General features: G+C 49.0%; 1 protein-coding gene across 2 annotated transcripts in view; it reads left to right on the forward strand.

The window, feature by feature from the left end:
* Positions 1-23,236, forward strand: part of CDON (cell adhesion associated, oncogene regulated) — a 50,734-nt gene extending 27,498 nt beyond the window's left edge. For both annotated transcript variants that reach the window (XM_057425956.1, XM_057425957.1), the window contains exons 9-20: positions 1,529-1,703; positions 2,875-3,003; positions 4,552-4,758; positions 5,450-5,631; positions 7,682-7,787; positions 10,394-10,516; positions 11,882-12,106; positions 13,510-13,784; positions 16,018-16,097; positions 20,091-20,347; positions 20,886-21,781; positions 22,644-23,236. In XM_057425956.1, the coding sequence (XP_057281939.1) occupies positions 1,529-1,703; positions 2,875-3,003; positions 4,552-4,758; positions 5,450-5,631; positions 7,682-7,787; positions 10,394-10,516; positions 11,882-12,106; positions 13,510-13,784; positions 16,018-16,097; positions 20,091-20,347; positions 20,886-21,052 (1,926 nt within the window). In that variant the 3' untranslated portion in view covers positions 21,053-21,781; positions 22,644-23,236. The remainder of the gene's footprint in view (positions 1-1,528; positions 1,704-2,874; positions 3,004-4,551; positions 4,759-5,449; positions 5,632-7,681; positions 7,788-10,393; positions 10,517-11,881; positions 12,107-13,509; positions 13,785-16,017; positions 16,098-20,090; positions 20,348-20,885; positions 21,782-22,643) is intronic.
* The last annotated feature ends 314 nt before the right edge of the window (positions 23,237-23,550 follow it).

Below are 23,550 nucleotides of genomic sequence, written 5' to 3' on the forward strand. Positions count from 1 at the left end.
ACACTGTTCTAACAGTTGTAAGTGAGGTTTGTACAGCAGAGCCCTGGGTTTCTGTCCCTTTATGTGTAATTATGGTCTATGGGGAATGGGGCTGTGGGGCGAGATTCAAAATGCATTTGTGTGAGGGAGCAAGCTTGAATCTTTCAAGGAAGGCTGAGGTGGGAAGGGAAGCTGTTAGTCTGACATGTCACAGTTTGCAGTTCTACCTCCTGAACTCTGTTAGAACTTACCATACCTGAAAGTGAGCTAAAACTTCAGAAGCAGGTACCCCCCATGTCCTTGTATTGACAGTAACATCAGTAGCAAGCAATGCCTGTGCCCCTTCTCCCAGGCAAACAGCTCCCTGCATGGCAAAGCTGCTTGGTTTATTTTTCATAAGCTGTTTAATCCTCCACATCCTGATCTTGTCTTAGCCTGGAGGGAACGCTTAGGTTTTTGACCTGTTAGTTCCTGAAACCCCAGTGCCAAAGGGTGTTGCTACAATTTCTCATTCAGAGGTGCTTGGTGTGCGTGAGCATTGAAAGCTTAGAATGCTTCTTTGACCTTTTTGATGCTTACCCTTCACTCATACCGATCCTTTCCACACTAAATGTGCTCACTCATGCGTTGCTCAGTAGGGAGTTTGCTGTGGGCTTTTTAGGGTGGTGTTTTCTTTGTGCCATCAAATTATTTTATGGATTTCCCTCTTTTACATATCAAAAATAAGGGAATAAAAGCCTTAAGAGTTGTTGCTTCAGAAGAAAATGCTTGAACAAAGCCCTCTGCCATAACCTTTGATAATCCCCAGCGTTCAGATCTGCCTTCGATGTTTTATTAAGGTCTTACATTGTTTAGGAGTTTATTTTTGGTAGAATCTTTGCCTTTTCCATTGGGATTTGGGGTAATGTTCTCTTGCAAAGGTCAAGCATTAAGATACTACCCTGAATCTCTCGTCTTTCTTCAGTGGAGCTGGTGATTTTGCTGGTAAATGAAAAAGTGGGGTTTTACTGAAAAGAAAAGGGAAACGTGCGTTAATAGAACCCAATTCTTGGTCTCCCTGGTGGCTTCCTCTTTTCCAGCCTCCAAAACTAACAGAGACACACTTTTCATTGCCCATTTTAGCCAATAAATGCCTCGGAGCAGGAAAAGCTGGGATAGTTCAGGGAACATCTCCTTCTCATTAGAGTGCTGGGTCCAGCCCTTGGATGTCACACACACAGCTGAAGGCTCTTGGAGTCTTTAAACATCACTTGGTCTCTTGCTGGTTTTTAGCCATGAGTGAAAATGATCATTTTTTCCCTCAAAACAAGTGCGTGAGTATGTGTGGAGAGGGAAAATCAATGGAGTTCAGTGAAGGCGCATGAGGGAAGTGGTTGCGAAAGTGCAGATTCGTGGCAAGAAACACTTGGAGGCAAACTCAGTAGAGGAAAACCTGAGCGGTTTTGCCAAGGGGCTCTGGGTGTGTGAAAGCTTTGAGGGATCTGAGCGTTCCATTGGGATCCGCGCCCCTCCCGGCTGATGCTGAGCTTTCTCTCCCTGCCCCATGCAGCTGGATGACAGCGCTGGCGTGGTGGGGAGCTGGCACACGGTGCGGGTCCCGGGCAGCGAGAACGAGCTGCGGCTCACGGAGCTGGAGCCCTCCAGCCTCTACGAGGTGCTGATGGTGGCGAGGAGCGCGGCGGGTGAGGGCCAGCCTGCCATGCTGACCTTCCGCACCAGCAAAGGTGGGTGCAGCACCGCGTCCCTGGGTCCTGGGCCTCCCAGGAGCCATTCATTCCAATCACATCAACTGTGTGTTGTCTGCTAAGCCATGGGCAGTGTTCTATGATTTAATTGCTAAAAGACAGCTAATATAGCTGTATGGCAAACTTACAACATGACCAGTGCTGTTGGTAAGTAGAAGCTGCTAAAAGCTTGATAATATTATTTTGGGGATGCTTATTCAGATTTCTCCACCTCTTGCTTCAAGGAGCTCAGTCAGGGAGCAGCCAGCCGTCGTTCTGCTTTAATCAGAGTATCACAAAAGACACACTGGGCAGCATCCAGTTTTCACTGAGCAGCAAACCTCTTCTGGTTTGCTCTGCAGGCACTTCAGTGAAATCTCTCTGCAGAGCAGGACCCAGCTGGTTTGATAGTTGAGTGAAGACAGCAACAAGCTGAAGAGCCTTTCTAATCAAAGCAGCCTTTTTCCTTTCTAGCGTGGATGCTGGTGGCTGTGCTCTGAAGCATGCAAACTATATTATTGGATACCAGTTTACAAGAACAGGATAACTTCACATTTTTATTAAGAATGTTATGTCTTAGGGAATTCATGATACTGCTGCAGGACAAAAGTCCATCTGCCCAGTGTCCTCAGCAAAGCTGTGGCCAAACGCAGCTTCCATTATATTTTATTGAGCCTCTTTCTCTAGATGTGGATTTCAGTTTGCAGTGTTGGAATCATGGAATGGTTTGTGTTGGAAGGGACCTTAAAGCTCCTGCAGTTCCAATCCCCTGCCATGGGCAGAGACACCTTCCACTAGAGCAGGTTGCTCTAAACCCATCCTTCTATTCCCCAAACTGAATAATCCCAACTCTCAGCCTGCCTGGTTTCACCACCTGCTGGTGGTGATGAGAGTGGGCTTTGAAGCCTGGGCAGGAGCTGCTGGCATCACTACAAAGTGGTGATGTGCTGTCAGATGAGTGCAGATGAGCAGTCACTTACCCAGAGCACAAGAAGCCCTGGGCTAACAGGGGAAGTCTCCTTTTGCTCCCTTGACTGTTTAGCTTGTGATTTGAATCCAGGGCTTTAGTCCTGTGAGTGGTCTCATGGAATGAGCATATTGTGAGAGGCAGTGAGCAGCGTTTTTTGATCCAGTGCCTGAGCTGACACACTCTGTATCAAATCTTTCTTAGAAAGAACATCGTCCTCAAAAAACACGCAGGCTCCATCCCCTCCCGTGGGCATTCCCAAACACCCCGTTGTTCATGAGGGCACAAATACTTTTGGTGTCATCCTGCCAGACCTCTCTCGACACAGTGGGGGTAAGTGAATGGATGGTTTGTAATCTGTGTGCTAGAAGTTGTGTTTATTACAGCTCTAGGTGCTTGCATGTCCTCTTCTAGCTCCTGTTTATTCCATGAGCCTCCTTTATTAGTGGTATGTTTCCTGTCTGGTCCTCTAGGAGAGAGGTCACATACCTGCTAGGTTTTGTGGTGGTCTGTGTGTCTCCAGAGTAAAATGGGACTAAGTAAAAGTTGCCTGATTCCAGGCAGCATTCTAAGTACTTGATACCTCAGGTTTCCACAGCACCATGAAGTCACCAAGAAGTGTCTGTGGTGGGGTATTTGAAGCTGTGAGTTCAGCAAATGCATGCCCTTATCTAGAAAGCATACAATATTTCCAAGGATGCTGTTACCCATCTGTGTGGCTCTCAAAAACCAAGAGTTTCATGGATAACCCATGTTCTTGCTGCTCACTGACACTGCTTTTTGCTAAATACCCTGGTTTCCTCTTCCACTGTGAAAGAAAGAGGAGAAGGGGAAAGAGAATGGCTGTGTCAGGCTTTTAAGTTCTCAAAGTGGATTACATCTGCTCTGAATGTTTTTCTGGAGCTTCCCAGGGATGGGCTTGTTTCTGATGGCAGGAAGATAGAACTGCTTGTGATCTTTAGCCTGGTTTCCAGTAAAAACAGCATGTTTATAGTCCTTTTTCTGACACCGCAGCCTTTGAACTCACTGAGCTGATTGAGGCAGATTTACTCGGGAGCTGAGATCTCCAAGGTGACTTGGTATCTAAAATTAAGGGTAAACCCAAAGGTGAATGGAGAGGTTCAAGGAGCTGAGCATCACATGCTTGGGACAGTGCTGAATAGCAGTGGAGCCACAGAAGAGGGCACCTTTCATGTGCCTGGCTGCCAATGCTCAGCCTGTTCCCAAAGCTCTGCTTGCTGTTCCTTGCTCCCTTCCTCCTCTCATCAGTGACCAGCTCCCTAGTGATGAATACAAGCTGTTTTAGTAAAGCCTTATGGCTCTCATTGGTCATCAGAGTGGCTGTAAACAGATGTACTAACACCACCTCTCTCTCCCTTCTGTTTCACTGCTGTCTGTAACTTCAAGTGAGTTCAGTAAGTATATGGCTCGTAGCATGCTTTCTTTGCTTTCCCTTCTCATTTCCCCTCCATACAGCTCGCCCTAGTGCGGGTGGGTTGAAGCCATATTGGGGCCTGGGGGAGTTCTGATAGAGATAACCATGGTTTTCCTCTTCACTTAGCCTTATGTTTCCACTTCATGTAGAGATGGGTTATGCAAGTGCAACACCATAGACTGGTTTGGGTTGGGAGGGACCTTAAAGATGTCTAGTTCTAACCATCTCATTTTTGATGATTATGTGGATAAGCTGGTGCATGTTTCCTGCTCTTCAACCGTCCCTTCCAGAAAGAGTAAGGGAAGTAGTTGCTACAGGAGGATTTATATGTATTATATATTATTATTTGTTATACCTTAACCATTAGCAATGAGCTTAAATGGCGGCTGCAGAAAATGAAGGTAGAGGTGACTCCAATCCTCTGGTAACTGAGTTTCTCATTTCAGTTCCCGAAGCTCCTGACAGACCCACGATCTCCACAGCATCAGAGTCATCCGTCTATGTGACGTGGATCCCACGAGCAAACGGGGGCTCCCCCATCACTGCCTTCAAGGTGGAGTACAAGCGCCTGGGCCGGAGCAGCGACTGGCTCGTGGCAGCTGACAACATTTCTCCTTCCAAGCTCTCTGTGGAAGTTCGGAACTTGGAGCCAGGTCTTGCAAATGATCCTTCCTTCACCTCAGCTGATGTTGTTGTTGTGTTTGTTCGGGTGGCTGCAACTGTTTGGTTGTTTCCTTTTAACTTCTGCTCTGATTATCCTGTTTCTGGTAGTTAGCTGGGGTTTTTAATGTGGAATTAGGAGCTCATTGCAGGAATTCAAGTTGATTTCTGGCTTTTCAAGTGGAAAAACCCCACCAATATAATTTAATACTTGTTCATGTGGGGAAGAGGGTTGTGTATTTTTGCTATTTTTAACTTAATTGTCAGTCTAGTAAATACTCAGAACGCAGAGAGAAATGCACTAATGGAAAAACATCTGTCCTGACTTCTGGTGTCCAGCCCTGAAAGCCCAGGGAGAGGATGCAGGAATAGAGGGAATAGATGATGATGATGGGTATCCTTTGAAGCCTCTGCTTGATGCCCACCAGTTTTCAGTTTAAGACTTATGGATACATCATCATCTAAAAAGCCTTTGGATTTTTCTTGAGTGCCTTTCCCTGATTGCTTTTAGAGGCTGTTTATCTTTCTGATGACCACATTAGTCTGTGGCAACAAGTCCAATGTTCTTTTCTAACTGGCCGTTGTACAGAAAGACTTCCTAATCTGTTTAGTCTCTCCTTGAAGCCTCTTTCTAGTGCTTGTTTTGCTACTACATCATCTTTCTTCCACTTTTTCCCTTAAAAGGAGAGATGTACAGGTTCCGTGTGATTGCAGTGAACAACTATGGGGAGAGCCCACGCAGCGCAGCATCCCGCCCCTACCAAGTAGCCGGGTTTACCAGCCGCTTTTCCAACCGGCCCATCACAGGACCTCACATTGCTTACACTGAAGCCATCAGTGACACTCAGATCATGTTGAAGTGGACGGTAGGTATCACTGCCTCCTGTTCTCACAGTTGTAGGCCAGTTTTTACTGCTGTGGATCTTAAGATTTGGTTTGTGTTGGAAGGGACATTAAAGCTCATGCAGCTCCAGCCCCTGCCACAGGCAGGGACACCTTCCACTAGAGCAGCTTGCTCCAAGCCCCTGTGTCCAACCTGGCCTTGAACACTGCCAGGGATGGGGCAGCCACAGCTTCTCTGGGCACCCTGTGCCAGCACCTCAGCACCCTCACAGGGAAGAGCTTCTGCCTAAGAGCTCATCTCAGTCTCCCCTCTGGCAGGTTCAAGCCATTCCCCTTGGCCTGTTCCTACAGGCCCTTGTCCCAAGTCCCTCTCCGGCTTTCCTGGAGCCCCTTTAGGCACTGGAGCTGCTCTAAGGTCTCCCCTTCAGGAGCCTTCTCTTTTCCAGGCTAACCCAGCCCAGCTCTCTCAGCCTGGCATCATAGGAAATAATCAAGTCCTGTTGAGCTGTCATCTCCGAGTATCTTATCACCTTGAAATATGTGGGGTTTTGAGTAGGGTTGTGCAGGGGGAGGTTTGTGCAGATGCTACAACAGGAAAGAGGAATATCCACAGCACAGATAAGCTGAGCCCAATGGCAGGCGGCTGCCGGAGGGTGCTCTGCCACCCAGCTCCTTGGATCAGCTGAAAACGGAGGGGACAAGAGGCTGAACTGGGGCTGACACTTTCCTCCCACACCCCTGTCCAAACCCTCCATTAGGGTTTGACCATGAAGGGCCTGCAAATCTGCGTGATTAATGGGAATGGAAAAGTTAAGACTGTTTTTACTTCAGCAAGAGTGAAGGTCACTCTCCAATTCAGCTTGAGAATATTTCACTTCGAGCTCTGCAGCCTCCTGAGGAACGAGAGGTTATTTGAAGTTTATTATCCTTAACATCTCTTCAGGCTGAGCGAGCAGAGCAAACTAACACTGGGAACTCGACACATTAAATCCTCCAAAGTATACTGGGGGTTAGATTTCAAAACAAGAGCAAAGGATTTCTGTGGGTTTCAATAAGGACTTTAAAGTACTTGTTTACAGAAGACGAGGTAAGAAGGGAAAGGCAAACGCTTCTCTCACATGAAACCTCTATAGGGTGCAGGCTTTCAGCTCAACTCCAGTTTCCACCACAGCCTGGATTGACAAAAGCAGCAGGAACAGCGGGAAACGAAGCCAACTTGTGCACAACTCTGGCATCAGCAGGGCTTTGGACAGAGTTAAGCCCACTGGTGCCTCTTGGTATGTCTGTGCCAAAGCAGGTGGACTGAGGCGGCTGGAGGCTCTCACTGGAGCTGCACTTGGGCTCACATCTGGTGTAACCGGAGGTGCCTGCAGCATCCCTGGGGAGCTGGAAGAGGAAGGCGAGGGGGGAAGCTGGGAGACGGCACAACGGGCAGTGATCAACCAACAGGCTGGCTCTAAAGGGTCATAAGTGGGGGCAAGGAGCTGCAGAGGGATATTGCCCATTGAGTTATCCAGTTCATTGAGAGCAACCCTGAGGAGAGGGACCTGGGGGTGTTGGGTGAAAAGCAGCTCCCCATGACCCAGCTTCAGTGTGCACCTGAGCCCAGAAAGCCCTGTGTGCTGGGCTGCACTCCCAGAGCGTGAGCAGCAGCTTGGGAGGGGATCCTGGCCCTCTGCTGTAGTGGGCTGGTTCAGCCTGGAGAAGAGAAGACTCCTGAAGGGGAGACCAGGAAAGCTGGAGAGGGGTTTTGGACAAGGGCCTGCAGGGACAGGCCAAGGGGAATGGCTTTAACCTGCCAGAGGGGAGACTGAGATGAGCTCTTAGGCAGAAGCTCTTCCCTGTGAGGGTGCTGAGGCGCTGGCACAGGGTGCCCAGAGAAGCTGTGGCTGCCCCATCCCTGGCAGTGTTCAAGGCCAGGTTGGACACAGGGGCTTGGAGCAACCTGCTCTAGTGGAAGGGGTTCCTGCCTGTGGCAGGGGGGTGGAACTGGGTGAGCTTTAAGGTCCCTTCCAAACTATTGTGTGCTTCTGTTTCTCTTCTCTAACCCAGTCTCCATAAACTCTCTTTCAGTACATAACGTCGAGCAACAACAACACACCCATCCAAGGGTTTTATATCTACTATCGCCCTACAGACAGCGACAACGACAGTGACTACAAGAGGGATGTTGTGGAAGGTACTGTTCAATGTACACATGCTGCAGAGCACTCCATGGGGAAGAACATCCTGTAGCCATGTTGGCTGTGTTTATATGAAATCTAAACTGCTTTTCCCAAATGAAGTCCAGTCCCAAATGAATTACAGTATATTTCACCCAAGTAGCTGTTTCGACTCCATCACATCAAGTTCTGCCCACACATGAGCTTGTTTCTTCCTTCTGAAGCCTCTTCTGCAGGGAAACTTGAGCACTAAATACTGAGTTTTGGTTTATCTTGTTATGCTGCTGCAAATCCTCACTGCAGATCTATTTAAACTGGTTTAGCTTCAAGTAGTTGAGTAGAGGGAAAGGAGCGTACATGAGATTTAACCCAGGGTAAGACTGTCCCAATAACTACCTGGCTCTTAAAATGATTTACTCCAGCACAGATTTCCTACACTGGGTAGTAGCATTGTGTGTAATTGCCCCCCCCTTACCTTGCTTAACTGCTTACCCTGCTACCAACCTGCAACCAAGGTGCTTTTCACCTCCAGTAGCTGCAAGCACAGGTATGTTTGTGCTTCGTATTGCCTTTTAATTGGGTTATTTTTTCCCCTTGTGCACATGAGATCATCATTTTCCTGGAAGAACTTATTAATGTCTCTGTTAGCCCAGAAATGGAAAACCCTGTTAAAAATACTTTACTTCACGTCCTTACTGCCTGGGCTGAGTAAACTCGGTGATCTCATTCCATCCCTGTGACGTTCATTATTTTCCCCCCTCATTTATTTCAGTTACAAGAGGAATGAGTCTCGATTTTGACCATTTTCCCCTGCTAGACAATACCCCACATAGTCCTTTGATGCATGACATAACTTTTTGCACACTATAAAGCCATTCAAGAGCCGGGGTCTCAGCTTTAAAGCAGCTCCTGCAGTTTGCACCTTCATCTGCAAATGTATTTGAGCCTGTGCTCCACAGAGCTTGTGTGTTTATAAATGTGCTGCACTGAGCAGTGAGTTGTTTAAGTGGGCTCCACTGTGCTGTGAAATGAGCTTGTTTCTGCTGGCTTTTTTTCTTTCTCCAAGAGCATGTGCCTGTATTGAACTCTTTGTGGCAGTCTGAAACCATTAGCAGCTGCCAGAGCCTGCAACAGAAACTCAGCCGTGGAAATATCTCAACTCATTTCGTTACTCTGCTCCCCTAAATTAAGTGTTCAGGAGGGGAGAAAAAAAGAGCTATTTCCAATTAAAGTGCGTTGGGAAGCATTTGATGTTGAAATATGTGGAGAAACACATGACTTCAGGTATTTTTGCCATAAATCACTTGTTCTTAATATTCCCCCCCTTCTTCCCCTGTTACCTTTGAATTAATCTGTCTGTTTTTTGACAGGGAATTTTATCTTGAAATGGCTGTGTGAGTTGTGGAAGAAGTGTTGTGATGCCTGTATGAGCTAAGTGCTTGCCTCAGGCTTTCCTCACTGTTTCCTGTTAAGTCTTGTCTTTCGAGACATTCAAGACTCCGCACAAACCCTTTCTTTCTCCCCCCTTATAAATGCTGCTACAGGCAAAAGCATCTTGCACTTAAAGAAAAACCCAAGCAAAAAGCTCGACTCAGATGCCTCTTTAAGCAGAATCAGCCTCGTCCTGCACCGATGGCCTGAATTTGGAGGGTCCTGGATATTGAATTTTGAATGGAAATGCAGTCTGATGTCAGTTGTTTAAATGTTTTTCCTTGCTAATGGTGCACGGAGAGGACAGTTAAAGTGCCTGTCCTGATTCCAGCTCCGCTAATGGCTTCAAGCGGAAACCTAAAACCTGGTGCAGTAATTACCGAAAGGAATGCTTGGGGGTGGGGGCAACGGGAAAACCAAGAGGAACCTTGGGAAAACGGGGGATTTAGGGAAAGGCCGGTTCCAGCTTCAGCCAGGGCTTGTCCATCTGCACTTGGGGCGCCTGGCATGGAGCTTGGACCTTTCTCAAACCCCCAGACTGAGTTGGGGTCCTCCCGGGCACCCTTTTTGTCTGTGGCTCGGGTCCTAGAATCATGGAATGGTTTGGGCTGGAAGGATCGTCCAAGCTACTGATAGTTTTTAATGTTAAAGCTCTAAAGCCAGGTTCAGAGTTGGGCTTGTCAGGCTGGTGGGGCTCAGCCTGCAGAGGAGAAGGATCCAGGGAGACCTTGGAGCAGCTCCAGTGCCTAAAGGGGCTCCAGGAAAGCTGGAGAGGGGCTTTGGACAAGGGCCTGTAGGGACAGGACAAGGGGGAATGGCTTTAACCTGCCAGAGGGGAGATTGAGATGAGCTCTTAGGCAGAAGCTCTCCCCTGTGAGGGTGCTGAGGCGCTGGCACAGGGTGCCCAGAGAAGCTGTGGCTGCCCCATCCCTGGCAGTGTTCAAGGCCAGGTTGGACACAGGGGCTTGGAGCAACCTGGTCCAGTGGAAGGGGTTGGAGCTGAGGAGCTTTAATGTCCCTTCCAGCACAAATCATTCCATGGTTCTTACAGATAAGCCCATAAACTGCTAACAAAGACTTTTATGCCAGCAGGAAAAGCTGCAGTGCCCCATTTTCCAGAGAAGGACGCTACCTTGTTCTGGCTCCTGCATGTGAACAAATGCAGTTGCTTTATTTTTCTCTCCCCCTCTAGGTACAAAGCAATGGCACTTGATAAATCACCTGCAGCCAGAAACATCCTACGACATCAAGATGCAGTGCTACAACGAGGGCGGCGAGAGCGAGTACAGCAACGTGATGATCTGCGAAACCAAAGGTGAGCACCCAGGTAGCAGCAGTGGCTGCTTGTGGCATGAGATAGCTGCTGTGCTCGAGGGGGGGTTATTGCAGTGCAGAAGTCAGCTGCGAGGGAGACTGGAATGCTTTGGAGGATTGTTTTGTCTTCCGAGGCTGGGATTGCTTGGAGCATATGGAAACTGATACGCTGTGCTCCCAGGAGAGGCTCTTAGCAGAGCTCTGCAGCTTTCCCTGGCCTCAGAGATAGTCTTGTTGTTCTGGGCCGTGGGTTTTTCCCTTCTGCTGTGCTGATAGCCTCTTCTTAGGAGACAACCATGCTCTTGAAGATGACAGAATTGATTTGTATGTCTGCTTTATGTCTTGGGGGCTCTGTGACACGTTGTATAAGTGCAGACCGCAGCAGTTGATGGCTCTGTTGGCTGCCTCCATTGCTAATCCTGCGTGCCTCTGGCACAGAGTGTGTACTGTTCTCTGGAAGTGTCAGATATGGCAGTCACATTTATTTTGCAAAGAATTCCTGTCTCCTTTAATCTCTAACCCCAAGTAAGGCTGTAAAGGGAAAATGCAGACAGTAAACTTCAAATGCAGGGCTATGAAAAAGTGTTTGAAAAAGGCACCAAAAAGCCCTCCAGGAGCGGAAGCATCAACACAGAGTGAGGTTTGCAGTGAAGCCCTTGAAAGGAGGGCTGGAGCTGCAGGGCTGAGGTTGTGTGCACAGTCAGTCTTCCTTCTGCAAGGAGCAGCACTTTCTCTCTTCATTTTAAAACCAGGAAGGTGAAATGTGTTGGGTTTACTGAGTCTTCCTTAAAATGCATCTCCCGCAGGCTTGTGGGGGTGATCCAGCTTGTCTGCAAGCCAGGCATCTCGTTTTAGGAGTTCAGTGTCAGTTGCAATGAATCAGAGCTGTGGTGTGCCGAGAATGAACCTGCATTTAATTCCTGGGTTAAAGTCAGGTCTTGGGTTTGGTGCTTTTCTGCTCAGCTCGTGGTACCTTCCATAGGATGGGGTTGAGAAAGGGGCTGGCAGGGTTCAGCTCAGATAAAAGCAGGTCGCCTGGCAGCAGTTAGGTGATAGAAATGTGTGTTGTGGTTTTTCCTGACCTCAGAAGTGGAAAGATTTGCTCTCCTTCGAGCTGGAAGCAGCTCTAGCCCTGCGTAGGTCGAGGTGCTCATTAAGGTTCCGAGTGACCTCAATGCGAGCTGGATAACAACTGTATTCCAAAGCAAACAGTTGTTACCCAATAGTAGTTGGCCTTCTCCTCACAGGTTTTAATATTGACTTGGAAGCTTGCTTTAGCAGCATTAGGATTCAAACTCTGCAGTAATGAATTTCATGATTAAAAACCTGATTCAGTGAACATACCCATGTCTCTTACTTCACCCAGTGAAACGCACCCCAGGAGCATCCGAATATCCCATGAAAGACCTGAGCACGCCACCAAATCCCCCTGACAGGGTTGGAAGTGGAGCAGGACCTTCCAACGGCCCTGTTCGAAGCAGTGACATGCTCTACTTGATCGTGGGCTGTGTCCTGGGGGTGATGGTGCTTATCCTCATTGTTTTCATTGCCATGTGCCTGTGGAAGAACCGCCAGCAGAACGCCATGCAGAGTGAGTGCTTCTTGCTTTCCTTTCATAAGGAACATATCAGTGTTAAATGGGTAACTTCCATGTTTTATGAATGGGAAGTGTTTTACTCTTGGAAGCCAACTGGCATTTCTTTAGGGACTTGTACTCTCTAGGTGTGCCTTAGGTGAAGATGTGGGGTTTAAGAGCAGCAGTGTCTCTTTCTTTGCCCTGCAGCATCGCTGTACAGTTGCGCTGCAGCTTCACCCAGAGAGTGGTGTGTGAAATGCCTGGGCAAAGTTTCTTCAGCTTGTCATAGAATCCCAGACTGTTTGTGTTGAAGGGACCTTAAATCTCATCCAGTTCCAACCCCTGCCACAGGCAGGGACACCTTCCACTAGAGCAGGTTGCTCCAAGCCCCTGTGTCCAACCTGGCCTTGAACACTGCCAGGGATGGGGCAGCCACAGCTTCTCTGGGCACCCTGTGCCAGCACCTCAGCACCCTCACAGGGAAGAGCTTCTGCCTAAGAGCTCATCTCAGTCTCCCCTCTGGCAGGTTAAAATCATTCCCCCTTGTCCTGTCCCTACAGGCCCTTGTCCAAAGGCCCTCTCCAGCTTTCCTGCAGCCCCTTTAGGCACTGGAGCTGCTCTAAGGCCTCCCCAGAGCCTTCTCTTCAATCAGCTTGTCCCCATAGCAGAGGTGCTCCAGTCCTTCAAGAGCCTGCATGGGTCCCTGCTGATTGCAGTGGCAGAACTTGTGTTTAATCATAAAACATGGAGTCTAAAACTCCAGATCTCTCCTTCTCTTCTGTATATCTGGAAAGAAAAAGAACTTGCAGTGCTTGGAGGATGAGTCCCTTGTTACCTCTTAGTCCCTTGGCAGTAAAATGGAGCTCAATGTCCAGGTCTTTTGGAGAGGTGTTAATAAGGAAAACCTGTCTGTTGGCAAGTGGAAGCCTGGAGCAGATGTGCTGGAGCTTTGTGAGGTGCTCAGTACCCTCCGAGCCATCCTGTGCTAGCACAACCTCTTCACCAGTCTTCTCTGTAGCACATAACTCAGCCCCACTCTGTCCACAGCCTGTGGTTATTTTTACTCTCTGACCAAGAGAAGTGAAACAAAGCTTGCTTGCACGATGAGACAGTGTCTTCAGTGGGCCATGGGTATTTTCTGCACGTCAAAAGGTACCAGAGACTCAGTTACACAGATCGGTCTTAGGATGCTCCTCATAGTGACTGACATCAGCCGAGTCCTTTCAGACCAGCATTCCTGGTCTGTTCTCCAGGATGTGGCTGTTTTCCATTTCCACATTTGGATGCTAAGCACTTGGATATTAGAGCTAATCTGCAAAAGCTGTAGAAAGAGAAAATCAGTTTCTTTTGTTTTAGAAGCATTCGTCTAAGCTCTCATTTGGCAATCAACATGCTTTTGGTGATGATGTCTCCTGCAGAGTATGACCCTCCTGGCTACCTCTATCAAGGGGCAGATATCAACGGGCAGATGATTGAGTACACAACTTTACCTGGGACAAGCAGAGTCAACGGCAGCATCCATGGAAACTTCATCAGCAATGGTGGCCTCAGCAATGGCTGCCCTCATGTCCACCATAAAGTTGCTAATGGAGTTAATGGGATCATGAATGGAGGAGCTGGACTGTACCCAGGGCACAGCAACTCCCTGTCCAGGACGCACATGGACTATGAGCATCCCCACCATCTCGTGAACGTAAGCTGTTATACCAGGCTTAAAGCTTGGCATTTACTCAGAGCTTGTAGGAGCAGGCTTAATTTGAGTTGGGGAAGTACTCATCCATTGATAACAGCCAGTTCCACTAAATGACTTATCCCAGAGGAAGCAACTGGGCTGATATTCCTGATACAAACATCATGGTTTTCATTTGAGAATATCAGATAACAGCAAGAATTCCACTTACTCTGGGAAATCTGCCTCTGCCCTCCTCCTAACAGCATGTAAGCTCTGAGAATGCCTCAGTCCTGGGCTGGGCTGAGATACTTTGCTTGTACATATGGTATTTCTCAAGCTTCAAGTTAAATAGATTTAATTAGAGCTGCTCATTCTGCAGCTTTATGGCTCACCCGTGCTTTTCCCCCACCTGTTTCAGATCTGTAACTCTCAGCCATGCTATTAATTATGGCAAAGCACGAATGGAGCAGGAGGCTTCAGCAAATCAAATGCCCCATCCATCTTGAAATGCCTTTAATTCCCCCCCCCCCTTTCAGACCCTTATTTGTGCCTGGGACAGGCTCAGTTTTGGAGTTTGAAATTCAAACTAAAATTCAAACCTAATTTAAGCCTCTGATCCAGCCCTTTGTATGCTGTGGAAAAATACTTCATTTGCTGAAATGCGTCCCATTTCCAAGAGAGAATAATGATTTCATTATTGTCTATGGAAACAGATGGCTTGCATTCAGGCTTACTAAACTGACTCAAAACTGTGAACATTGCCCAGGAAAACTGAAAGAAAAAGTTCAAAAGTCTGAATAACCCATGCTGTTTCTGGAGGGGAAAAAAAAAGGGGCTATTGTTTGTGTTAGTAATTGAACACAAGCACTTCATTTTATTGAACAACAAATTAGCACTTGCACAGTAGTTGCCACTTCAGTTAACTCCAGCTTCCAGTCCAGACCAGTTGGTTCTTCACCTGATCCTGGCTTTGCTCTGCTGGTGCAGCAAAAAGTGCTGCTTTTGGGTTGCTTTCAACACCAAACTGGAGGTTTTCGGACCTGTCCAAAAGGACTCCAGGAGTCCCCAACGCCCCGAGCCCTCAGGAAGGGAGGAAAGCTCCTCCGTGAGAGCGCTCCGGGGCTTGTGCTGGTGTTTTGTCCCTCCTATTCTCCTGGTGTTTTGTGGAGGGGAAGGAAGGAAACAGGCATGTGGTAACACAGGTCTCGGTGCCACGAGATGGGACACGCAACGTCTCGTTGACGACCGGGCTGAGTTTTTCTTTCCCCTCCTCCCCGTTGTACAGAGTCGGAGTCACGCAATCTCTTCCCACGTAGAAGGACCCGGCCTGGCACACGGGGTGAGGCAGCGCAGGAACAGGATGTTCTCATCCTCATTAGGACTCTCGTTATTGTTCCATTGATTGGGCTAAATGAGGAAGAGAGAAACAGGCCAGGATGGCAATCAAGGCTGATTAGGCATTTCCTCAGTGCTCCCTATTGCCCTCAGCGGCCCCAAACCTGAAGGAATAGCCCTGGTTTTGCAGGAATAGGGATTGTTAGGAGTTACCTTCCACTTGAAGCCTCCAAAGCCAGGTGAGCTCTCCCAACCCAGCTCCTCTCCCAAAACACAGCCAGTATCCCGGCTCCGCAACGTCCTTAACAATGAGGTATGTGTTAATTTGGGCATTTCGTCTCGCTTGTAATGGCCCCTTCAGCCAAAACCAACACCACAAAATCCCTCTCACCCCGAGTCATTGCTGGCGAAGGCATTACCCCATCTGTGCAAATATTCCATGTTTCAAGAAACTCCGTGTCGCGGAGGCAACTGATCTAATCGGAGTAATTGCAGGCAAGTGGGATGGGTTTGGGGTGTGACATCAGCCCTGCACATTTCATCCCCTGTCTCCCCAAATGAGCCCGGCTTGATAATGAACAGCAAGTTGCTTTCATGTCTGTCGTCAGTGGTAAAAATGAACGTATTTACAGTGGGTTGATTCAATCAAACCTGAGCGTATTAAGCTGAAAACAGACCAGGGAAATTACCACATACTTGTCCAAGCTGCAGTTATTTACTTTTCCCTGACACACACGCTGGCAAAACCCCTCCACTTGGCTTGGTACAATAGCTCAGTGTTGCTGTGCCACCTTACCAGCCCCACATCAGAAGATTGATAAAGGTGATTAGGGTTTGGAACCCCAAGCTCGCTGGAGCTGAACTGTGTGTGCACACAGAGATTGATTTCTGGTTCTTCTCCCTCGCTCCCTCCCTGCAGGGCGGTGGGATGTACACAGCAGTGCCGCAGGCCGACCCCTCCGAGTGCATCAGCTGCAGGAACTGTCGGAACAATAACAGGTAATGTAAAACTGCCCCAAAAGCAGGATCTGCGCAGACAGAAGTCCTTGTGTTGAAGCCAGGGCAGAGAGCTCCGGGCCTGGCTAAGGGCATGGAGGAGCTCAGTGTCACCGTGTCACTTGGAGAGCAGCTGGTGACTGTGGGATGGACTAAAGCAAGTTATTAAACCCGCAGAGCTCATTTTGCTGGCTGGGATGCAAGGCAGGTTGGGCTTAGACCCTGTTTCCTGTGTTTTCTTCAGTTTTGAGATAACAAAATCATTCCATATGGAGTTTGTCAGACAGGATTTAATTGGGCTTTGGTATTTTACGTTTCCTGCTGTTCTCTTCAATGCCAACCAACAAAACAGAGTTGCAGCTTCGCTTTCACAAGGCTCATCTTGGTAAAACATGGGATCTGAGGTCCTTCCTGCCTCGAGGAGCAGTTTGCCCGGGTGGGATACGCTTCTTGCGTGAGGAAAAACAAATTCTTGTAGAGAATAAAGGAAAATCCCATTGTACGTTGAGGCTGGAGCCTGGTTTTTTATTGGGTTTTTCACTCTTGAAAGTTTTACAGAATATCCTTCCAGGCTTCTGACTAAACCTCTGGTTCTTTTAATGGCTAAAAATAGGCCTGAGATCAGATGTGCTGGGCTGCTCCGGCTGGTAAAGCATGGCTTGTTTTTCAATCCTACTTGGAATTTTCTGTCTCACTCAAGTCATCAGCTGCCTCTAGGTGTCCACTGGGAGAAGCTGACTTGAAGCTGTTGCTGAAGGCAGAAACCACAGTTGCTTTATTTTTATGGGTCTCTTTTAAATGGAACTTACAATAGGCTTTAAATTCTTCCTCCTTCCATAAGTATAGGGGTGATGGTGAGATGGAGACAGGCTGCTACTTGCAGGTAGAGCTGGGCAAAGCAAGCTGCTATTCCTTTACAAGCCAACTGTTTTCAAGGCAGGCTGTGGACCAGAAGTCAGCAAGATACATCATGGCCATCATTTGGAACATGCTATGTGTGTTAAGAGCTTACTTTCCGTTCTGAAACCTATTTAAACCTTTAATTGCCCTTTCTTTCCCTTCAGAAAGCCGGGATTGTGCTTTCCATCCCCTGCAAACCGCACTGCTCCTCCCAGGCGGGTCATCAGCAGGAGCTGCACTTTGAATTTTCACATCCCTGTTCTATATTTGACTGCTGAGAGGGAAACAAGTTGTCCTTTACAGCTGTCTTGCCCCAGAGGGGACCATTAACCTCCCTTCGGCAGCCGGGACCGCTCCGTTCCCTTTGTGCTGGGGGAATGGAAGGAGGACATGGGAGAGGGGAATAGGGAGGACCAGAAACGTGCCTCAGCATTACACCAGGGAGCGGGATGCATGGCCAGGAGGAGGAGGAGGAGAAAGGCCTAGTGGGTTAGTGCAGTCAAGTCAGTCAGTGGGAATTTGGGGCTGGAATCTTTCCCCGTCTTTGTTCAGGTAAGGGCTGTCCCCTCTATCCAGCTCCTGTGCAGAGGACTTGTGCCCTGTCCCACATGGGAATTATTGCCCCTTTTTCCCTAAATCCAAGCAATTCCCTCTGCAGAACACCAGTGTGGTACCAGAGGAAGGCAGGTCCGAGTGAGAACAGCCCTGGGAGGGTGAAAGTCACCAGTTTGTGAGCATTTTGGGTTAGGCATTCCACCTTGGTGCTGCTCCTTCCTCAATGAGCCTGTTTCCACTGGGGTCGTGCCTGGTTTGGGTTGAATTTAGCAGGCGTTTGAATTGTGACCACGTGCAAATGAATCCTGAAGGCTTGGAGTATTTGATACCTGCCTGTTTCCAGCAGCAGCCATCTCCCAGCAGCAGGTTTTATTATTGCAGTGGTGAAATCCCTCGGTCTTTGCTTTGAATTAGCACTTTATGCTCTTGTAACTGCTTAGTGGAGGTTTGCCAGGGGTAGAAGTTGCTGAAACGTGGGTACCTGCTTTGATGTTATGGACAGAGCCGGTGAGAAGGGGTGGGAGTGTGGTTTACACTTGTTGCATTCAGATTGAGAGCTGATTCTTTCATTTCTCTGGTGCTTTTGTGCTCACGCTTCCTGGATACCTGATGGCTGTAGCGGAGTTTGTGCTTTTGCAGGTGCCTCCATGCACATTTGCTGTATTTGAGCAGAGAGCTGAAATGCACATTGGAAATACAGCAGAATCAGCCTGGTTTAAACCCAAAGTACGCTGGGGTGGGGGGTTTGAGCTCTACATTGGTGAGGTTTCAGCGCTGAGAATTGATAGAAAGCGTGTTTTCTGCAGCAGGGGTTTTTATCACTTCTCATGTGTGCTCTGCTCTGCATATAGCGATGGCTGCTTTCCATCCAGATGTGGTTCTTGCAGCTTAAAAAGCCAAACTGCTGTCTCAAAACATCATTCCAGCCTGGGCAGTCATACAAAGAGCTGCCCCAACCTCTGTGTCTTTAAAAAGAAACCCCCATAAACACACAAACCCAAACACTTCAAATGTTTTTTTTTTCCTTTAAATAATAAGTGAGCGCAGTCGAAACCTCTGCGGAAAGAAATGCAAACTAATAAATGGATTTGTTTGAAGACCAGATGTGTTTCATGTGGATTCTGCAGTGGCTTCTGTGGTATTTTGGTACTTGGAATAATGATTTTGGAGGGGGATATGGGAGTGGAAGGACAAAATAGGAGAGTGAAGGTTGAAAATGAAGCTTTGGTGCTGCAGCATTTGGGAGGGAAGCAGCTCCCGGTGGCTCTCCCCCTTGTCCCGTGTTTTGGCTTTGCCTCTACCAGAGGGAAGTTGGTTTGTGGATGTTTTGTTGCTCTTTCAGCTCTGGCGGTACTGGTCATGGTTTTCAGGTGAAAGGATAAACTGAGGCTTGTAGGACAGTCCCTCGAGCATGATGGTTTTATGGATTGACGTGGCTCTAATGGGATAAAAGTGGTTTCTGGAGCTGGGGCAGGACCTTACTGTGATTGCCAAGTTTGATATCTCCTGGTTTTAAATCCATCTGGGCTCAGTGCTTGGCACTGAGTTGTATCCATAGCAGCATATCAAACACTTGAATCCCATTCGGCCTTTGCAGGAGCATGTTGGAGGAGCAGTGAGTTTGAGCACTCTCCCTCTGTGTTTATCCATGAATCCATCTCTGTTCTGCAGAGCATTCTGGGGGTGGATTCCCATAGCTCATGGTCAAATGAACCTTTTGCTTCTGTGATGATGATGGGTTAGTATAAAACCACACTGATGTGTGATTCTGGGGGTCTCTCTCATGGGGGAATTGCTGATACAAATGTTTGCTGAGGCCACATTGCTCACAAGGGGCCGAACACTGGAGGCAGAGGAAAACCCTGCTTGGTGCAGTGGAATGTGTGTATCTCGAGGTCCACCTCCTTTTTGTTTAAAGGTTAAATAGTTTGGCTCTAACAATTGATTTAACAGTTCAACTCCATTTTCACAGCTTTATGCACCTATTACAGGGCCAAAATCTCAGTTACACGCCGGGGGGGGGGGCTATATTTATAATACCACACCTATTTTTCTAATGTGCATTCACTCTGATAACACTTGGTATTTATTTTCCAAGGTACTTCAGTTTGCTGGTTGGGTTTCAACCTGAGCTTTTTCTCTTGGCAGTGGTGAAACCCTGTTTTATGGGGCTGCCTAAAGGGGCTCCAGGAAACCTGGAGAGGGGCTTTGGACAAGGACCTGTAGGGACAGATCAAGGGGAATGGCTTTAACCTGCCCAAGGGGAGACTGAGATGAGCTCTTAGGCAGAATCTCTTCCCTGTGAGGGTGCTGAGGCGCTGGCACAGGGTGCCCAGAGAAGCTGTGGCTGCCCCATCCCTGGCAGTGTTCAAGGCCAGGTTGGACACAGGGGATTGGAGCGACCTGCTCTAGTGGAAGGTGTCCCTGCCCGTGGCAGGGGTTGGAGCTGATGAGCTTTAAGGTCCCTTCGAACCCAAACCATTTTGATTCTGTTCAAGCAGCAGCACCGATAACCCTGGTTTTCTTCTGCCCCACCTGCAGGTGCTTCACCAAAGCCAACGGCACTTTCAGCAGCAGCGCGCTCCCCGTCGTGCCCATCGTAGCACCTTACCAGCAGGATGGTTTGGAGATGAAACCTCTCAATCACCATGTCATGGTGGCCATGTGCTTGGCCTCCACCCTCCCCGAGTGCAGTGCCCGGCTGGAGGAGGACAGCAAGGAGAGAGCAGAGCAGCCCTCCCCTCAGCATCCCTGCTGCAGAGACAGCAGCAGCCACCTCTCCGTGGATTGCACGGATGGTAAGGCATTCGCCAGGCTTTGAAGTGGGAATATGCTGTAGGAGAGCTATAGGGAGCCTAATTTAGTGCAGAGAAGCTGGTAATTAAGCTCTTTTGGAGAAAGATTAAGTGTTCCACCTTTCCCATCATGGAAAATGGGAGCAGTGATGCTCAGGTGCCTGTGGCTGGGGTTGATGCATCTAAATGGAACTGACATGCTCTGGATAATGAGGCTGCGACTGATTGATGGGAGGATTGAGATGAGCTCTTGGGCAGAAGCTCTTCCCTGTGAGGGTGCTGAGGCGCTGGCACAGGGTGCCCAGAGAAGCTGTGGCTGCCCCATCCCTGGCAGTGTTCAAGGCCAGGTTGGACACAGGGGCTTGGAGCAACCTGCTCCAGTGGGAGGTGTCCCTGCCTGTGGCAGGGGTTGGAGCTGGATGAGCTTTAATGTCCCTTCCAACCTAAACTGTTCCATGATTTTATAATGGAGTTTTCCCCAGTGAGCAGACATCTGTGACAGCCCAGAGCCACCCCAACCCACCCTCCTCTTGCTTCGCAGGTGACAACTGCGTGCACTCTGAAACATCGAACCACGTTCTGAGCTGGAGTCCCCTTATCCTGCAGCCTCTTTCCAAGGACTGTAAGGAGAAACCAGGATGGAGTTCATCTGGAGTCACCTTAAACAGTTCTGGGGACCTCCGGCAGCTCCAGCTGCAGGAAACCTGAGGAAGTGACCACCGCTGTCCCCATTAAGGCCAGGAACTGCAGAGCAGCGTCGCTGAAAGGGAGTGATGGGGGATGTTAATGATAACAGAGAGAGTCACTATTTATTTTTTGTAGTAGTGCCATATGAATGTATCTTGGTTTTACAAAATGGGTGCCTTTTTACCTTATTTATGCCTTGAAATCCCTGTTTTCGGGGGGATTTTTGACACTAGCCTGGGTCTGTGTATAAACAAAGGAGTTGTAATAATATAAAGAACAACGATGGGAAATCCAGATCGTGGCTTCCAGGGAGTGTTCCCAGCATGAGAAGTGATCCTAAGGAGGCTGACACGGGGATTTAGCCAAGTGGGTCTAAGGCTTCCTCCCTGTGCTCAAACCCTCCTTTCCATGAACTCCTCATGTGCTCCTTTGGGAAGAATCCAGTGGATCAGGAAGAAGATAAATAGGAAAAGTGACCCTTGGCTGCGTCCGTGGAGGCAGAGCTCATCTCTGGTGACCGCTTGTGCCTTTTGGAGCTTGGTAACCCTGCTGTGTGCAGGAGTGCGGATGAAACCCAGCCCGTCTCACCTTCCCGCTTGCAGAAGACAAAATCCAGCTCGGCTGCACCTTTAACTCCTTGGATTGAGGGAACAGCGACGGCTTGAACAGGCTCTGCCGTGAACGGAGTCGTGTCGGAGCAGCTCCCACCGCGCTGCGAGAGCCCTGCCCGCCCCTCGGATCCAGCATGAGGTAGGTGTTGACACGTTAACTGCAGGACTTGGGCTGGGTTCTCTTTCCCTTCCCAAATTGAATGAGGGTAAATAAAGCAAAGCACAGAGCCCTGGGATGAGGGGCATAAATCATGGTTACAGCCGCCCCGAGGCAACACGTGCAGCCGCCTGTTCCCCACCAGTATTCCCAGCCCAGGCTGGGAAGGGAGGAAGTGATGCTGGGCTGGCTGGAGCTGCAGAGCCCTCGGGGAGCCGAGGTACAGGTGCAGAGAGTGGGGTTTGAGGAGCAATTCCTGCTCCAGGAGGACACTTCTCCAGTCTCTCTGGGGGATGTTGGGAGTGTTGAGCTGGGGGTTCTTTTCCTGTTGTTGTAGTATTGTTCTAATTAATGGGATAATATGGAATGTGATGGCACCGGAGCTGGTGCAGGGCCTGGAGCACAAGTGTGATGGGGAACGGCTGAGGGACCTGGGGGGTTCAGTCTGGAGGGGGGACTCAGTCTGGACTCAGGGGGGACCTGATTGCTCCCTACAACTGCCTGAGAGGAGGATGGGCCAGGAGGGGCTGGGCTCTGCTCCCAAGGAACAAGGGATGGGATAAGAGGAAAAGGCCTCAAGCTGCACCAGGGCAGGTTTAGATGGAGCCGAGGAACAATTCCTGCCCCAAAGGGTGCTCAGGCATCGGAACAGGCTGCCCAGGGCAGGGCTGCAGCCACCGTTCCTGGAGGTGTTTAGAGGATGTGTAGATATAGCACTCGGGGACATGCTTTAGTGGTGGCCTTGGCAGAGCTGGGTTAATGTTGGACTTGAACTTGAACATCGTTCCCAACCTAAACAGTTCCATGATTCTATTTATAAGTGTATTAATCTTCTTGCCTTTAGGGTTGTGCATCCATCCTGATTCCTGCAGGGATGTGGTCCTGTGCCAGCATCCTCAACCTCACACCACAAACACACAGCCTTTGACTGCCACCTACGCCGGAGCCACCGCAAATCCCTGCTTCTCCCACCTCGTTCATCATCTCCTCTCCTCATCCCACCCTTCTCCATGTGCTCCTCGCTGGATTTCTCCCTTCACAAGATCCCACTGCGAGGCTTTTCCCTGGCTCCCGACAGAGACTGGCGGGCGAATGGTTGGGATTTAACTTGGGCCACTTTGTTGTCCCCAAACAGTGAGATTTAACCACATTTAAACGACCTCTCTTCAGTCAGACCCTGCACGTGCTCCCCTTTATCACGGTTACATCGCATAAAGACACTGTATTTTCCCAAGCAGCTGTAATTTGAACTGGAAATGGGATGTGTTTTGGAATGAGGTCGGTTTTGCAGGAGTTTGGGGTGGTTTGATAAAGGAAGTGGTGCTGCTTTATGGCCAGAGTGGGGATTGATACCCCACAGGCACTGAAGTGAGGTTGGTTCCCATCACTTGATACTTCCCAGTGGGTTATTAACCAAATACAGGAGAAATGGCTGGAGATGCTCTGGTTCCTCACACACACCACAGGATGAGGGGCAAGGAAAGCTGGGGACCGCTCAACCCTTTCCTTGGACCTTGCACCAACATGAGGCACAACCGTCATCACTTGCCATCACTCTGTGGTTTGGCCTGAAAAGGGGGAATTTGGGATGAAACGAGGACCCTTCCCCACCCCACCAAAGCTTTGTGGGTGTCTTTGCACCCCATGAATTCAGCCTGATCTCAAAGCAGCACTTACCAACACAAGCCCTTGGGGTGTTTCCCCTCAAGTGGGTAAGAAAGGATTTATTTTAGCTCTAGAAAGATGGAGGC

The sequence above is a fragment of the Pezoporus wallicus genome, unplaced genomic scaffold (assembly GCF_028554395.1).
Source record: "Pezoporus wallicus isolate ANWC-B61680 ecotype Strahan unplaced genomic scaffold, APGP_CSIRO_Pwel_v1 contig_8797, whole genome shotgun sequence".
In the NCBI taxonomy this organism is placed as follows: Eukaryota; Metazoa; Chordata; class Aves; order Psittaciformes; family Psittacidae; genus Pezoporus; species Pezoporus wallicus.